The 18,912-nt window shown below is 46.3% G+C and overlaps 1 protein-coding gene across 1 annotated transcript in view; it reads left to right on the top strand.

The window, feature by feature from the left end:
- The first annotated feature begins 4,928 nt into the window (after window positions 1-4,928).
- LOC110503258 (galectin-4) overlaps window positions 4,929-18,912 on the top strand; it is a 14,565-nt gene continuing 581 nt past the window's right edge. The window contains exons 1-10 of the mRNA XM_090218994.1: window positions 4,929-4,988; window positions 5,454-5,542; window positions 9,096-9,300; window positions 9,692-9,805; window positions 10,573-10,632; window positions 12,442-12,483; window positions 12,577-12,639; window positions 14,330-14,386; window positions 14,497-14,585; window positions 18,431-18,596. Of these exons, the coding sequence (XP_090075120.1) occupies window positions 4,947-4,988; window positions 5,454-5,542; window positions 9,096-9,300; window positions 9,692-9,805; window positions 10,573-10,632; window positions 12,442-12,483; window positions 12,577-12,639; window positions 14,330-14,386; window positions 14,497-14,585; window positions 18,431-18,596 (927 nt within the window). The 5' untranslated portion in view covers window positions 4,929-4,946. The remainder of the gene's footprint in view (window positions 4,989-5,453; window positions 5,543-9,095; window positions 9,301-9,691; window positions 9,806-10,572; window positions 10,633-12,441; window positions 12,484-12,576; window positions 12,640-14,329; window positions 14,387-14,496; window positions 14,586-18,430; window positions 18,597-18,912) is intronic.

The following is an 18,912-nucleotide window of genomic DNA, read 5'->3' as shown; positions in this document are numbered from 1 at the left end:
CTGAATCCTGTGTTTCAATACAAGATTAATAAATTGAACAGATTATTTTAAGATGAATTGGCAAATCCTTCCTCGTTTTGTGCGTGTGTGTGTGTGTGTGTGTGTGTGTGTGTGTGTGTGTGTGTGTGTGTGTGTGTGTATGTGTGTGTATCAGGGGTGTGTTCTCTTTAAGAAGGGAGACCTATGTTTAGGTTATATTAATGATTAACTATTATCAATCATTAATCTGTTATTCCATTCATGATTCTAATGGCTAACATCAGCACTCCCTCCCCCACCCATCTAATGAGGTTATAGTGCAGGTTCTCCTTCTAGCTCAATGCAGATGAGACAGAGAAGATAAAGGAAGGGGAGATACTTATGAGGTTTTTTTTAAACTTCTTGTCAACTATCTGACGCAAAAGTAAATCCAACCTAGAGCAGGATTGAGGTCAATTCCATTTCAATTCAGGAAGTACACTGACATTCCCATTTCAATTCTCTTCAATGTTTTTCAATGAAGAAAATGAGGAATTGGAATTCGGGTTTCCATTCTGAATTGACGCCAAGCCTGACCATGAGGCATTGGCAATACTCCATGGTGTTCCTATTCCACTATAAGTGTCAGGGTTGAGTATTTGCTAACACGAGGCTCAGTCCATCCCTATTATTCCACCACTACTGTTTTGGCAGAGGTTTATCTTCATTAAATAACGCAATTACATGATGAAACAATTACAACAACTCATAAAACGTCACTGGACACACCCATGTTCCACTAACACAGGATCGTACAGTATCGTTATAGCCCACGATCAATACTGCAGGAAGTCTGACATCTCCATAGCAGCTCTGATCCCATTGACGTGATAGCAGGAGGTTGTGTCATTGCCTTTCTATAGACCTCCAGTCTGGTGTAGACCTACAGACTGGTGTAGACCTCTAGTCTGGTGTAAACCAGACTGTTGTAGACCAGACTGGTGTAAACCAGACTGTTGTAGACCTCCAGACTGTTGTAAACCTCCAGACTGTTGTAGACCTCCAGACTGTTGTAGACCTTCAGACTGTTGTAGACCTCCAGACAGTTGTAGACCTCCAGATTGTTGTAGACCTCCAGACTGTTGTAGACCTCCAGACTGTTGCAAACCAGACTGTTGTAAACCAGACTCTTGTGGACCTCCAGACGGTTGCAGACCTGACTGTTGTAAAACAGACTGTTGTAGACCTCCAGACTGTTGTAGACCTCCAGACTGTTGTAGACCTCCAGACTGTTGTAGACCAGACTGATGTAGACCTCCAGACTGTTGTAGACCAGACTGATGTAGATCTCCAGACCGTTGTAGACCTCCAGACTGTTGTAGACCTCCAGACTGTTGTAGACCAGACTGATGTAGACCTCCAGACTGTTGTAGACCTCCTGACTGTTGCAGACCTGACTGTTGTAGACCTTCAGACTGTTGTAGACCTCCAGACTGTTGTAGACCTCCTGACTGTTGCAGACCTGACTGTTGTAGACCTTCAGACTGTTGTAGACCTCCTGACTGTTGTAGACCTCCAGACTGTTGTAGACCTCCAGACTGTTGTAGACCTGACTGTTGTAGACCTCCAGACTGTTGTTGACCTCCAGACTGTTGTAGACCTCCTGACTGTTGCAGACCTTCAGACTGTTGTAGACCTCCTGACTGTTGTAGACCTCCAGACTGTTTTAGACCTCCAGACTGTTGTAGACCTGACTGTTGCAGACCTGCCTGTTGTAGACCTCCAGACTTTTGTAGACCTCCAGACTGTTGTAGACCTGACTGTTGTAGACCTCCAGACTGTTGTAGACCTGACTGTTGCAGACCTGACTGTTGTAGACCTGACTGTTGTAGACCTTCAGACTGTTGTAGACCTTCAGACTGTTGTAGACCTCCAGACTATTGTAGACCTCCAGACTGTTGCAGACCTGACTGTTGCAGACCTGACTGTTGTAGACCTCCAGACTGTTGTAGACCTCCAGACTGTTGTAGACCTCCAGACTGTTGTTGTCACGTTCGTCGTGACGAGGAGACCAAGGCGCAGCGTGATTAGAATACATGATTCTTCATTTACACGAAGAACACTAAACAAACTAACAAAACGAACGTGAAGCTATAAGACACGAGTGCTGACAGGCCACTACACATAGACAATAACCCACCAAACCAAAATGGAAAATGGCAACCTAAATAGGATCCCCAATCAGAGACATCGATAAACAGCTGTCTCTGATTGGGAACCAATTCAGGCCACCATAGACCTACATTTACCTAGACAAACCAAAACAAAAAACCCTAGACAGGACGAAAAAACACACTTACCACCCTCGGCATACCCTGACATAACCAAAATAATAAAGAAAACAAAGATAACTAAGGTCAGGGCGTGACAGTACCCCCCCCCCCCCCCAAAAGGTGCAAACCTAAACCTATATGTGAGGGTCTGGGTGGCATCTAACCTCTGTGGCGGCTCTGGTTCTGGACGCCACCCCCCTACTTTACACTGAGTCCGCTCTTGTATCACTGACCCGTGGGTCATCTCCGGATGCTCTGGACTGCGGAACCCGTAGGCCCTGGGCTGGGTACCCTCGCTGCGTGGGTCATCTCCGGATGCTTTGGACTGCGGAACCCGTAGGCCCTGGGCTGGGTACCCTCGCTGCGTGGGTCATCTCCGGATGCTCTGGACTGCGGAACCCGTAGGCCCTGGGCTGGGTACCCTCGCTGCGTGGGTCGTCTCCGGATGCTTTGGACTGCGGAACCCGTAGGCCCTGGGCTGGGTACCCTCGCTGCGTGGGTCATCTCCGGATGCTTTGGACTGCGGAACCCGTAGGCCCTGGGCTGGGTACCCTCGCTGCGTGGGTCATCTCCGGATGCTTTGGACTGCGGAACCCGTAGGCCCTGGGCTGGGTACCCTCGCTGCGTGGGTCATCTCCGGATGCTTTGGACTGTGGAACCCGTAGGCCCTGGGCTGGGTACCCTCGCTGCGTGGGTCATCTCCGGATGCTCTGGACTGGGGACCGTCGTTATAGGTTCCGGTCTGTGAACTGTCGTCGGATGCTCTGGACTGGGTACTGTTGCCGGATGCTCTGGACTGGGTACTGTTGCCGGATGCTCTGGACAGGGTACTGTTGCCGGACACTCTGGACTGGGTACTGTCGTCGGAAGCTCTAGACTGGGTACTGTCGCCAGACGCTCTGGACTGGGTACTGTCGCCAGACGCTCTGGACTGGGTACTGTCGCCAGACGCTCTGGACTTGGTACTGTCACCAGACGCTCTGGACTGGGTACTGTCACCAGACGCTCTGGACTGGGTACTGTCACCAGACGCTCTGGACTGGGTACTGTCACCAGACGCTCTGGACTGGGTACTGTCGCCAGACGCTCTGGACTTGGTACTGTCACCAGACGCTCTGGACTGGGTACTGTCGCCAGACGCTCTGGACTGGGTACTGTCGCCAGACGCTCTGGACTGGGTACTGTCGCCAGACGCTCTGGACTGGGTACTGTCACCAGACGCTCTGGACTGGGTACTGTCGCCAGACGCTCTGGACTGGGTACTGTCGCCAGACGCTCTGGACTGGGTATTGTCACCAGACGCTCTGGACTGGGTACTGTTGCCGGACGCTCTGGACTGGTGAGGCGCACTAAAGGCCTGGTGCGTGGTGCCGGCACTGGTGGTACCGAGCTGGGGACACGCACCTCAGGGCGAGTGCGGGGAAGAGGCACAGGATACACTGGACCGTGGAGACGCATTGGAGATCCAGAACATAGAGCTGGCTCAATGCACCCTGGCTGGATGCCCATTCTAACCCGGCAAATGCGAGGAGCTGAAATAGAACGCACCAGGCTATGAATGCGAACTGGAGACACCGTGCGCATCTCTGCATAACCCGGTGCCTGACCAGTTACACGCTCCCCACGGTAAGCACGAGGAGTTGGCTCAGGTATCCTACCTGACTCAGCCAATCTCCTCGTGTGCCTCCCCCCCAAAAAAATCTTGGGGCTGCCTCTCTGGCTTCCGTGCTAGTCGTGTACCTTCATATATTCGCTGTATCGCCGTTCCGTTCCGCTAACTAAGGTCAGGGCGTGACAGTTGTAGACTAGACTGTTGTAGACCAATCTTATGTAGACCAAACTGTTGTAGACCGGACTGATGTAGACCTCCTGACTGTTGTCGACCAGACTGTTGTAGACCAAACTGATGTAGACCAAACTGTTGTAGACTAGACTGATGTAAACCTCCAGACTGTTGTAGACCAGACTGTGTAGACCCCCAGACTGTTGTAGACCAGACTGTGTAGACCAGACTGATGTAGACCCCCAGACTGTTGTAGACCAGACTGTTGTAGACCAGACTGTTGTAGACCAGACTGTTGTAGACCAGACTGTTGTAGACCAGACTGATGTAGACCCCCAGACTGTTGTAGACCAGACTGATGTAGACCTCCATACTGTTGTACACCAGAATGATGTAGACCTCCAGACTGTTGTAGACCAGACTGTCTACAGAAAGCAAACTGTTGAGACTCCTTTGGTACACAACCGTCTCTTATCTCCCATTTACTATCATTCAAATGTGTGTACACAGTTTGTTAACACACACACACACACACACCGTTCACCTTACACACACACACACACACCATCTTTTGTCCGACTGGACCACTCCTCCTGTCCTGTGATAAGGTTGGGAAAACAATGTGAAACTGATAACACTTAGCCTGGTTTCTGGTTCCTGGCCAACATCATTAGTCAAGTAGCCTACCCTATCTGGCCCTACCCCAATCTGGCCCTGCTCTGGCCTGACTCTCCCCTGGCTCCTCGCCCCTCCCATGGTTCTGAGTCCCTATAAGACCAGCCGTCCAGCAGCGACCGTTTCCTGTTCTCTCTGACTCGCCTCTCCTCCGTCTCTCCGTCCGTCTGTCTGTGGATCTCTGAGCGACAGCCATCATGTTCGTTGCTCCACCTGGCTATCAGCCCGTCTACAACCCTGTGAGTAGCACGTCTCCTTGTCTAGTGTATACAGATATCATAGATATTGTCTGGATCTACCGTTCTTCAAGGTTGGGGTCAATTCAATTTCAATTCCAGTCAATTCAGGAAGTACACTGAAATTCCAATTTCAATTATCTTTCTGAATTGACTGAAGCCCAACCATTGGCTGTCTGTATGTACCTACAATCTTCATTTACTTCCTTCTCAAACTTTTACTCTACCTACTTAAAAAAGTTCCCAGAGTGCCTTGCATCTATAATTGTGTATAGTTGTTAAATGGTTATTATTTCCCAGAGTGCCTTGCATCTCTACTTGTGTATAGTTGTTAAATGGTTATTATTTCCCAGAGTGCCTTGCATCTCTACTTGTGTATAGTTGTTAAATGGTTATTATTTCCCAGAGTGCCTTGCATCTCTACTTGTGTATAGTTGTTAAACGATTATTACTGTGTGTTGTGTGCAGAGTATCCCCTATGTGGGGCCGATCTACGGCGGGCTGAGATCAGGGATGTCTATTTACATCCAGGGAGTCATCCCTCACGAGATCACCAGGTGAGAAACACACAACCTCTGAGGATTGGAGGTGTGCTACACATGATCAGACTGTAACTTTTGAAGGGCAACAACATTTACACATTCTTCATTTGTGGGATTTGTATCAACGACGATGTGCTAAATTATATTGGTCTTCGACTTATTGTTTTATATGAATTTATATTTTATGAATTACAAAAAAAAAGACCTCGTATGGGATCGATGCCTGGTGGGTTGAGTATTCCAAAACAACCAGGTGATCTTGGAGAGGAATACTTCCACACACACTGACCACTAATAGGTGCCAATGGGGAAGTCCAAGTCCAGGCACTTCACGTGGGGTTGAAAGTTAGAGATATTTTAATGTGTGGGCTAAGTCACAAATAAAATGCTTGAGAAGGTAACAGCTAACGACTTCATCAGGGTGTCAGATGCAAATGTGATGGAGAAACAACCATATGGCCTTGACACACCTGTGTCAGGTAATCACAGGTATTTATGTAGCCTTGACACACCTGTGTCAGGTGACAGGTACTTATATAGCTTTGACAAACCTGTGTCAGGTAATCACAGGTATTTATATAGCCTTGACACACCTGTGTCACATGATCACAGGGTATTATATAGCTTTGACACACCTGTGTCACATGGTCACAGGTAATCTTATAGCCCTGACACACCTGTGTCACATGATCACAGGTAATCATATAGCCCTGACACACCTGTGTCACATGATCACAGGTAATCTTATAGCCCTGACACACCTGTGTCACAAGATCACAGGTAATCATATAGCCCGGACACACCTGTGTCACAAGATCACAGGTAATCATATAGCCCTGACACACCTGTGTCACATGATCACAGATAATCATATAGCCCTGACACACCTGTGTCACATGACCAGAGGTAATTACATAGATTTTACACACCTGTGTCACATGATCACAGGTAATCATATAGCCCTGACACATCTGTGTCAGTTGATGACAGGTAATTATATAGCCCTGACACACCTGTGTCACATAATCACAGATAATTATATAGCCTTGACACACCTGTGTCACATGAACACATGTAATTTTATAGCCTTGACACACCTGTGTCACATGAACACAGGTAATTGTATAGCCTTGACACACCAGTGTCAGTTGATCACAGGTATTTATATATCCTTGACACACCTGTGTCAGTTGATCACAGGTATTTATATAGCCTTGACACACCTGTGTCAGTTGATCACAGGTATTTATATATCCTTGACACACCTGTGTCAGTTGATCACAGGTATTTATATATCCTTGACACACCTGTGTCAGTTGATCACAGGTATTTATATAGCCTTGACACACCTGTGTCAGTTGATCACAGGTATTTATATATCCTTGACACACCTGTGTCACATGACCACAGGTACATTGTGTTGTGCCATTCATCTGCCGCTATCACTTCATGTTTCAGCATGATATTGCACGGCTCCATGTCGCAAGGTTCTGTACTCAATTCCTGGAAGCTGAAAATGTCTCAGTTCTTCCATGGCCTGCATACTCACCAGACATGTCGTTCGTTGAGCATGTTTGGGATGCTCTGGATCGACGTGTACGACAGCATGTTCCAGTTCCCGCTAATATCCAACAACTTCTCACAGCCGTTGAAGAGGAGTGGGACAACATTCCACAGAACACAATCAACAGCCTGATCAACTTAATGCACAGGAGATGTGTCACGCTGCATGAGGCAAATGGTGTTCACACCAGAAACTGACTGGTTTTCTGATCCACATCAGATACTGACTGGTTTTCTGATCCACACCAGAAACTGACTGGTTTTCTGATCCACACCAGAAACTGACTGGTTTTCTGATCCACACCAGAAACTGACTGGTTTTCTGATCCACACCAGAAACTGACTGGTTTTCTGATCCACACCAGATACTGACTGGTTTTCTGATCCACACCCTTGCATTTTTTTTTTGTGACCAACAGATGCATATCTGTATTCCCAGTCATGTAAAATCCATAGATTCGGGCCTAATGAATTCATCTAATTTATTTAATTTAATTTCAATTGACTGCTTTCCTTACATAAACTGTAACTCAGTCAAATCTTTGAAATTGTTACGTGTATATTTTTTTGTTCAGTGTGGACGTAGTTTAGTTTATGATGAAAATCTGCTGCAGTATATCAAGTTATAACGACTAATGTACGTTGAAAGAACATTCTCTGCCTCAGCCTGCTGCACCTGTTAGAATAAGGAAGTTTATCCTTGTGCTATCAGAGAGAGAAAGAGAGAGAGGGGGCAAGGCAAAGGCACACACACGTTTATCAGAAGCTCCCACCTCCTCGTCCTCTGTGTATTTTACCTGCCTTTCAGACCACAGTCGGTCATATCAGTTGGAACAGTTGTTGTTTTCTCTAAGAAGCACAATGTGACCTGGACATTAAGACTCCTAAAGGCTCGGGGTGGAATATAATGGGGTCATTCCACCTAAAGGCTCGGGGTGGTATATAATGGGGTCGTTCCACCTAAAGGCTCGGGGTGGTATATAATGGGGTCGTTCCACCTAAAGGCTCGGGGTGGTATATAATGGGGTCGTTCCACCTAAAGGCTCGGGGTGGTATATAATGGGGTCGTTCCACCTAAAGACTCGGGGTGGTATATAATGGGGTCGTTCCACCTAAAGACTCGGGGTGGTATATAATGGGGTCGTTCCACCTAAAGGCTTGGGGTGGAATATAATGGGGTCGTTCCACCAAAAGGCTCGGGGTGGTATATAATGGGGTCGTTCCGCTAAAAGGCTCGGGGTGGAATATAATTGGGTCGTTCCACCAAAAGGCTCGGGGTGGTATATAATGGGGTCGTTCCACCTAAAGACTCGGGTTGGTATATAATGGGGTCGTTCCACCTAAAGGCTCGGGGTGGTATATAATGGGGTCGTTCCACCTAAAGGCTTGGGGTGGAATATAATGGGGTCGTTCCACCTAAAGGCTTGGGGTGGTATATAATGGGGTCGTTACACCAAAAGGCTCGGGGTGGAATATAATGGGGTGGTTCCACCTAAAGGCTCGGGGTGGAATATAATGGGGTCGTTCCACCAAAAGGCTTGGGGTGGTATATAATGGGGTCGTTCCACCTAAAGGCTCGGGGTGGTATATAATGGGGTCGTTCCACCTAAAGACTCGGGGTGGTATATAATGGGGTCGTTCCACCTAAAGGCTCGGGGTGGTATATAATGGTGTGGTTCCACCTAAAGGCTCGGGGTGGTATATAATGGGGTCGTTCCACTAAAAGACTCGGGGTGGTATATAATGGGGTCGTTATATATATAATTGTGTTGCCTGTGTTAGCAGTGTTAGCTGTGTTACCCGTGTAGCTGTGTTAGCTGTGTTACCTGTGTTACCTGTGTTACTTGTGTTAGCTGTGTTATCTGTGTTGCCTGTGTTGCCTGTGTTAGCAGTGTTAGCTGTGTTAGCTGTGTTACCAGTGTTACCAGTGTTAGCTGTGTTAGCCGTGTTACCAGTGTTAGCTGTGTTACCTGTGTACGATCTGTTCATCCTATGTTCTCTCTAGGTTTAACATTAACCTGCAGTGTGGGGAATTTGAGGGCGGTGATATCGGCTTTCACTTCAACCCTCGCTTTGACGGATGGGACAAGGTGGTGTTCAACAGCTGCCAGGAAGGGCAATGGGGTTCAGAGGAGAAGACCCACCACATGCCTTTTAGCAAGGGAGACGCCTTCGAGATGGTTATCATCATTAACCAGGAGGGTTACCAGGTCAGATATAGAGATACTATATACAGTGGGGAAAAAAAGTATTTTGTCAGCCACCAATTGTGCAAGTTCTCCCACTTAAAAAGATGAGAGAGTCCTGTAAACAAATCCAGAAAATCACATTGTAGGATTTTTAATGAATGTATTTGCAAATTATGGTGGAAAATAAGTATTTGGTCACCTACAAACAAGCAAGTTTCTGGCTTCACAGACCTGTAACTTCTTCTTTAAGAGGCTCCTCTGTCCTCCACTCATTACCTGTATTAATGGCACCTGTTTGAACTTGTTATCAGTATAAAAGACACCTGTCATGGCCCAATGCCCTGTTGAGTTGGGTTAGGGTTAGACCACAGTTGTGTATGGTCAGATGAGCTGATGTGTTTTTCTGTCGTAGGTGACAGTGAATGGGCGAGACTTTCACATGTTCAAGCATCGTATTCCAGTGGAGAGAGTCAACGCTCTGCAGATAGGAGGCGACGTTTCCATCCAGACCGTCAACGTCATCGGGGTGAGGCTGGGGCAGGGTGTAGTGGCAGGGGGGTAGGGGCAGGGTGTAGTGGCAGGGGGGTAGGGGCAGGGGGCTAGGGGCAGGGTGTAGGGGCAGGGGGAGGGGAAGGGTGATAGGGGCAGGGTGTAGGGGCAGGGGGGTAGGGGCAGGGTGTAGGGGCAGGGTGTAGGGGCAGGGTGTAGGGTGTAGGGGCAGGGGGGTAGGGGCAGGGTGTAGGGGCAGGGGGATAGGGGCAGGGGAATAGGGGCAGGGGAATAGGGGCAGGGTGTAAGGGCTGGGAGATAGGGGCTGGGGGATAGGGGCAGTGGGATAGGGGCAGGGTGTAGGGGCAGGGTGTAGGGGCTGGGTGTAGGGGCAGGGTGTAGTGGCAGGGGGATAGGGGCAGGGTGTAGGGGCAGGGGAATAGGGGCAGGGTGTAGAGGCAGGGGGATAGGGGCAGGGTGTAGAGGCAGGGGGATAGGGGCAGGGTGTAGAGGCAGGGGGATAGGGGCAGGGTGTAGGGGCAAGGGGGTAGGGGCAGGGTGTAGGGGCAAGGGGGATAGGGGCACCCACAGCTATAATATGAATATAATTGCTTTTTTCTTAAGTGCTCAATGTTTGGTGCTTTTGCATAAGGGCACTCAAGTAGGAGGCAATAGATACCCAGGTGGAGTGGGAGTTGAGTATGGACTTGCTACACAACACATACACACACATACATACACACACACACGCAAACACACACACGGCAGAACGGATGTAGCTGGAATAAGCTGTGTATTTTTCAGGGAGGAGGAGGAATGGGAGGTGGATATCCTACAGGAGGAATGGGAGGAGGCAACATGGCGGTACGTATCGATATTGATATTGTATATGTATTGAACCCACTATCCTGGCGTTGTGTCATGATCTACCTACTAAGCCATACAAGACCACTGGAAGGCTGAGCACTGAATACTGTGGGGTGACTGTACATAGAGATATATTCTCATGAATGTTGTGGGGTGACTGTAAATATCGATATATTCTCATGAATACTGTGGGGTGACTGTACATAGAGATATATCCTCATGAATGTTGTGGGGTGACTGTAAATATCGATATCTTCTCATGAATGTTGTGGGGTGACTGTAAATATCGATATATCCTCATGAATGTTGTGGGGTGACTGTAAATATCGATATATTCTCATGAATGTTGTGGGGTGACTGTAAATATTGATATATTCTCATGAATGTTGTGGGGTGACTGTAAATATCTAAATATTCTCATTAATGTTGTGGGATGACTGTAAATGTCATTATATTCTCATGAATGTTGTGGGGTGACTGTAAATATCGATATATCCTCATGAATGTTGTGGGATGACTGTAAATATCTATATATTCTCATGAATGTTATGGGGTGACTGTACATAGAGATATATCCTCATGAATGTTGTGGGGTGACTGTAAATATCGATTTATTCTCATGAATGTTGTAGGGTGACTGTACATAGAGATATATCCTCATGAATGTTGTGGGGTGACTGTAAATATCGATATATTCTCATGAATGTTGTAGGGTAAGTGTAAATATCGATATATCCTCATGAATGTTGTGGGGTGAGTGTAAATATCGATGTATTCTCATGAATGTTGTGGGGTGACTGTAAATATCGATGTATTCTCATGAATGTTGTGGGGTGACTGTACATAGAGATATATCCTCATGAATGTTGTGGGGTGACTGTGAATATCAATATATTCTCATGAATGTTGTGGGGTGACTGTAAATATCGATTTATTCTCAAGAATATTGTGGGGTGACTGTAAATATCGATATATTCTCATGAATGTTGTGGGGTGACTGTACATAGTGATATATTCTCATGAATGTTGTGGGGTGACTGTACATAGCGATATATCCTCATGAATGTTGTGGGGTGACTGTAAATATCGATATATTCTCATGAATGTTGTGGGGTGACTGTAAATATCAATAAATTCTCATGAATGTTGTGGGGTGACTGTAAATATCAATAAATTCTCATGAACTTTGTGGGGTGACTGTAAATATCGATATACTCTCATGAATGTTGGGGGGTGACTGTAAATATCAACATATTCTCATGAATGTTGTGGGGTGACTGTAAATATCGATGTATTCTCATGAATGTTGTGGGGTGACTGTAAATATCGATATATTCTCGTGAATGTTGTGGGGTGACTGTAAATATCGATATATTCTCATGAATGTTATGGGGTGACTGTAAATATCGATATATTCTCATGAATGTTATGGGGTGACTGTAAATATCGATATATTCTCATGAATGTTGCGAGGTGACTGTAAATAGCGATATATTCTCATGAATGTTGTGGGGTGACTGTACATAGAGATATATTCTCATGAATGTTGCGGGGTGACTGTAAATAGCGATATATTCTCATGAATGTTATGGGGTGACTGTAAATATCGATATATTCTCATGAATGTTGCGGGGTGACTGTAAATATCGATATATTCTCATGAATGTTGTGGGGTGACTGTAAATATCGATATATTCTCATGAATGTTGTGGGGTGACTGTACATAGCGATATATCTTCATGAATGTTGTGTCTCAGAGTGTCATAAACTCTGGATAACATTTTATATGTTTCCCACCATCAACAGGGAGGATACCCTGCTGGCGGATACCCAGGTGGTCAAATGGGGGTAAGTTGGTATCACACTTGGTTACGTTCATGTGTCTGTGTCATCAAATACCATCACATATATTTATACTGTATGTCTGTCAATGCTTATCAGGGCGGAGGATACCCACAGGGCGGAGGATACCCACAGGGCGGAGGATACCCAGGTGACATGGGGGTAAGGACTATCACCTGTGTGGTTGAGACAGTGAGAGGTGACATGGGGGGTCAGGACTATCACCTGTGTGGTTGAGACAGTGAGAGGTGACATGGGGGGTCAGGACTATTACCTGTGTGGTTGAGACAGTGAGAGGTGACATGGGGGGTCAGGACTATCACCTGTGTGGTTGAGACAGTGAGAGGTGACATGGGGGGGTCAGGACTATCACTTGTGTGATTGAGACAGTGAGAGGTGACATGGGGGGTCAGGACTATCACCTGTGTGGTTGAGACAGTGAGAGGTGACATGGGGGGTCAGGACTATCACCTGTGTGGTTGAGACAGTGAGAGGTGACATGGGGGGTCAGGACTATCACCTGTGTGTTTGAGACAGTGAGAGGTGACATGGGGGGGTCAGGACTATCACCTGTGTGATTGAGACAGTGAGAGGTGACATGGGGGGTCAGGACTATCACCTGTGTGGTTGAGACAGTGAGAGGTGACATGGGGGGTCAGGACTATCACCTGTGTGGTTGAGACAGTGAGAGGTGACATGGGGGGTCAGGACTATCACCTGTGTGGTTGAGACAGTGAGAGGTGACATGGGGGGTCAGGACTATCACTTGTGTGATTGAGACAGTGAGAGGTGACATGGGGGGTCAGGACTATCACCTGTGTGGTTGAGACAGTGAGAGGTGACATGGGGGGTCAGGACTATCACCTGTGTGGTTGAGACAGTGAGAGGTGACATGGGGGGTCAGGACTATCACCTGTGTGGTTGAGACAGTGAGAGGTGACATGGGGGGTCAGGACTATCACCTGTGTGGTTGAGACAGTGAGAGGTGACATGGGGGGTCAGGACTATCACCTGTGTGGTTGAGACAGTGAGAGGTGACATGGGGGGTCAGGACTATCACCTGTGTGGTTGAGACAGTGAGAGGTGACATGGGGGGTCAGGACTATCACCTGTGTGGTTGAGACAGTGAGAGGTGACATGGGGGGTCAGGACTATCACCTGTGTGGTTGAGACAGTGAGAGGTGACATGGGGGGGTCAGGACTATCACCTGTGTGGTTGAGACAGTGAGAGGTGACATGGGGGGGTCAGGACTATCACCTGTGTGGTTGAGACAGTGAGAGGTGACATGAGGGGTCAGGACTATCACCTGTGTGGTTGAGACAGTGAGAGGTGACATGGGGGGTCAGGACTATCACCTGTGTGGTTGAGACAGTGAGAGGTGACATGGGGGGTCAGGACTATCACCTGTGTGGTTGAGACAGTGAGAGGTGACATGGGGGGGTCAGGACTATCACCTGTGTGGTTGAGACAGTGAGAGGTGACATGGGGGGGTCAGGACTATCACCTGTGTGGTTGAGACAGTGGGTCTTTATACTTTGGACGTGGGATAATTTACTTCAGTGGATGGTTCTGCATCAGTTAGTAAATGCATGACTTAATGAAACACGTATGGCTGACAGCTGTTTTCTGGTGTGTGTGACGTGGGATGTCTGTGTGTGTGTATGTGTGTGTGTGTGTGTCTGTGTGTGTGTGTGTGTGATGTGTGTGTGTGATGTGTGTGTGTGACGTGTTTTGAGTGTGATGTGTTTGGTGTGTGTGATGTGTGTGATGTCTGTGTGTGTGTGTGTGATGTCTGTGTGTGAATGTGATGTCTGTGTGTGTGTGTGTGATAATATCCCTGTTTGTGGTCAGGGATGCTATCCTGGTGGAAACCTACCGGTCATGTGTGGACAGCCAATATACAACCCTGTAAGTAACATCTCTGTGAGTCAGGATAGATTTGTTTTGTCCTAAGTATACATACATACAGTATACACTACATGGTGTCAGTGAACTGACTCCTGTCCTATGTGTATCAGCCTGTCCCGTACTCCAGCATGATTCCAGGAGGGATGTCTCCGAAGAAGACCATCGTCATCAGAGGCATGGTACCTCTAGGAGCTAACAGGTCTGTAGTACCCTAACCCCTATACCCTAACCCCTATACTCTACCCCTAAACCTACAGAGCTAAGCTACATTACCCTATCCCCTAACCTCTATACCCTAACCCCTATACCCTAACCCCATTACCCTATCCCCTAACCCCTATACCCTATCCCTTATCCCCTAACCCCTATCCCCTAACCCCTAACCCATCTGAGGCATGGTGCCTCGAGGATCTAACAAGTCTGTAGTCCCCTAACCCCTAACCCCTAACCCATCTGAGGCATGGTGCCTCGAGGTTCTAACAAGTCTGTAGTCCCCTAACCCCTAACCCCTAACCCCTAACCCCTAACCCATCTGAGGCATGGTGCCTCGAGGATCTAACAAGTCTGTAGTCCCCTAACCCCTAACCCCTAACCCATCTGAGGCATGGTGCCTCGAGGATCTAACAAGTCTGTAGTCCCCTAACCCCTAACCCCTAACCCCTAACCCATCTGAGGCATGGTGCCTCGAGGACAGGCAGGTCACCTGTGATACAAGTCAGTAGTATTCAACGTCCCTGTCTGAGGACATCAGGAGATGACTTGTGAACTGGCCACTAGGGGGCAACAGTTTGTCTGCCTCTGATTCTGGTCCTTCGATTCCGGGGGTAGAAAGTTGTTTTTATATATATTGTTGTTTTAACCAAACCTCTGATTCCAAATGTTGCATGTTCAAATCCAGCGATTTAATGTTGTTTTTGATTTTAAGCCTATACTAAACCTTACTTTAACCATTCAGAGTTAATGCCTGACCTTAACCATTCAGAGTTAATGCCTGACCTTAACCATCAGAGTTAGAACCTTAACCATTCAGAGTTAATGCCTAACCTTAACCATTCAGAGTTAATGCCTGACCTTAACCATTCAGAGTTAATACCTGACCTTAACCATTCAGAGTTAATGCTTAACCATTCAGAGTTAATGCCTGACCTTAACCATTCAGAGTTAATGCCTGACCTTAACCATTCAGAATGAATGCCTGAACTTAACCATTCAGAGTTAATGTCTAACCTTAACCATTCAGAGTTAATGACTAACCTTAACCATTCAGAGTTAATGCCTAACCTTAACCATTCAGAGTTAATGCCTAACCTTAACCATTCAGAGTTAATGCCTGACCTTAACCATTCAGAGTTAATGCCTGACCTTAACCATTCAGAATGAATGCCTGAACTTAACCATTCAGAGTTAATGCCCGACCTTAACCATTCAGAGTTAATGCCCGACCTTAACCATTCAGAGTTAATGCCTAACCTTAACCATTCAGAGTTAATACCTGACCTTAACCATTCAGAGTTAATGCCTAACCTTAACCATTCAGAGTTAATGCCTGACCTTAACCATTCAGAGTTAATGCCTAACCTTAAGCATTCAGAGTTAATGCCTGACCTTAAGCATTCAGAGTTAATGCCTGACCTTAACCATTCAGAGTTAATGCCTAACCTTAACCATTCAGAGTTAATGCCTGACCTTAACCATTCAGAGTTAATGCCTGACCTTAACCATTCAGAATTAATGCCTGAACTTAACCATTCAGAGTTAATGTCTAACCTTAACCATTCAGAGTTAATGCCTGGCCTTAACCATTCAGAGTTAATGCCTAACCTTAACCATTCAGAGTTAATGCCTAACCTTAACCATTCAGAGTTAATGCCTGGCCTTAACCATTCAGAGGTAATGTCTAACCTTAACCATTCAGAGTTAATACCTGGCCTTAACCATTCAGAGTTAATGCCTAACCTTAACCATTCAGAGTTAATGCCTAACCTTAACCATTCAGAGTTAATACCTTAACCAATCAGAGTTAATGCCTGGCCTTAACCATTCAGAGTTAATGACTAACCTTAACCATTCAGAGTTAATACCTTAACCAATCAGAGTTAATGCCTGGCCTTAACCATTCAGAGTTAATGCCTAACCTTAACCATTCAGAGTTAATACCTGGCCTTAACCTTAAACACTTGGACATTTTGACGTTTGATAAACATGGATGAACGTCTAATTCTGACGTGAGACTGTGAGACCTAGTTGAGGAGCTACCAGGTCTGTAGGTGCTCATTTTAGTCTTAGCCCTTCCCCCAACTATAAAAATATTGCTGTTGTATTTTCCCCAGAGATGTTCCTGGTCTGGTCAGGTTACATAGTCAATAAACACTCGACAGTTGAAGTCGGAAGTTTACATACATTTAGGATGGAGTCATTAAAACTTGTTTTTCAACCACTCCTCAAATGTGTTGTTAGCAAACTATAGTTTTGGCAAGTCGGTTAGGACATCTACTTTGTGCATGACACAAGTAATTTTTCCAACAATTGTTTGCAGACAGATTATTTCACTTATAATTCACTGTATCATAATTCCAGTGGGTCAGAAGTTTACATACACTAAGTTGACTGTGCCTTTAAACAGCTTGGAAAATTCCAGAAAATTATGTAATGGCTTTAGAAGCTTCTGATAGGCTAATCGCCATAATTTGAGCCAATTGGAGGTGTACCTGTGGATGTATTTCAAGGCCAACCTTCAAACTCAGTGCCTTTTTGCTTGGCATCATGGGAAAATCAAAAGAAATCAGCCAAGACTTCATAAAAAAATGGTAGACCTCCACAAGTCTGGTTCATCCTTGGGAGCAATTTCCAAATGCCTGAAGGTACCACGTTCATCTGTACAAACAATAGTTCGCAAGTATAAACACCATGGGACCACGCAGCCGTTATACCGCTCAGGAAGGAGTCTGTCTTTACAGATGAAAGTACTTTGGTGCGAAAAGTGCAAATCAATCCCAGAACAACAGCAAAGGACCTTGTGAAGATGCTGGAGGAAACAGGTACAAAAGTATCTATATCCACAGTCAAATGAATCCTATATCAACATAACCTGAAAGGCCGCCCAGCAAGGAAGAAGCCACTGCTCCAAAACCGCCATAAAAAAGACAGACTACAGTTTGCAACTGCACATGGGGACAAAGATCGTATTTTTGGAGTAATGTCCTCTGGTCTGATGAAACAAAAATAGAACTGTTTGGCCATAATGACCATCGTTATGTTTGGAGGAAAAAGGGGGAGGATTGCAAGCCGAAGAACACCATCCCAACCGTGAAGCACGGGGGTGGCAGCATCATGTTGTGGGGGTGCTTTGCTGCAGGAGGGACTGGTGCACTTCACAAAATAGATGGCTTCATGAGGTAGGAAAATGATGTGGATAAATTGAAGCAACATCTCAAGACATCAGTCAGGAGGTTAAAGCTTGGTAGCAAATGGGTCTTCCAAATGGACAATGACCCCAAGCTTGCTTCCAAAGTTGTGTCAACATGTCTTAAGGACAACAAAGTCAAGGTATTGAAGTGGCCTTCACAAAGCCCTGACCTCAATCCTATAGAACATTTGTGGGCAGAACTGAAAAAGCGTGTGGGAGCAAGGAGGCCTACAAACCTGACTCAGTTACACCAGCTCTGTCAGGAGGAATGGGCCAAAATTCACCCAACTTATTGTGGGAAGCTTGTGGAAGGCTACCTTAAATGTTTGACTCAAGTTAAGGCAATGCTACCAAATACTAATTGAGTGTATGTAAACTTCTGACTCACTGGGAATGTGATGAAAGAAATAAAAGCTGAAATAAAATCATTCTCTCTACTCTTATTCTGACATTTCACATTCTTAAAATAAAGTGGTGATCCTAACTGACCTAAGACGGGGCATTTTTACTTAGATTAAATGTCTGAGTTTAAATATATTTGGCTAAGGTGTATGTAAACTTCCGACTTCACCTGTATGTATTTTACTGCATGAGGGAGTGTGGGCTATATGTTTACCGGTGGGCCTGTTGTGTTGCAGGTTCTCTATAAACTTCATTGTGGGCGGCTCGCGGGACATAGCGTTCCACATGAACCCTCGTCTACAGGAAAGAGAGGTGGTGAGAAACAGTATGATTGGTGGGAGCTGGGGCATGGAGGAGCGAGAGATCAGCATCAACCCCTTCCGGGAGGGAGAGTACTTTGACGTGAGTACACACAGCACACACAGAATCTCACTTTGTCAAGGTTCACAGGTATGAGATCTACGGACATTGTTTAAAATTAGAATTGATGTTAGAATTAGAATTGATGACAACGTTCTAACTCGTTTCCTCAGTTAATCTACGGTCCGGTTGCGTGCTTATTCAATGCCCATTTGGCAATCTGTGTCAAGTTTTTTACTCTCTGTCTGTCTCTGTCTCTCTGTCTCTTTGTCTCTCTCTCTCTCTCTCTCTGTCTCTCTCTGTCTCTCTCTGTCTCTCTCTGTCTCTCTCTGTCTCTGTCTCTCCTTCTCTCTGTCTC

This window comes from Oncorhynchus mykiss, chromosome 24 (genome assembly GCF_057628025.1).
Source record: "Oncorhynchus mykiss isolate SJ-2025 chromosome 24, ASM5762802v1, whole genome shotgun sequence".
Taxonomy (NCBI): domain Eukaryota; kingdom Metazoa; phylum Chordata; class Actinopteri; order Salmoniformes; family Salmonidae; genus Oncorhynchus; species Oncorhynchus mykiss.
This window is presented reverse-complemented; position numbering and strand designations above follow the sequence as displayed.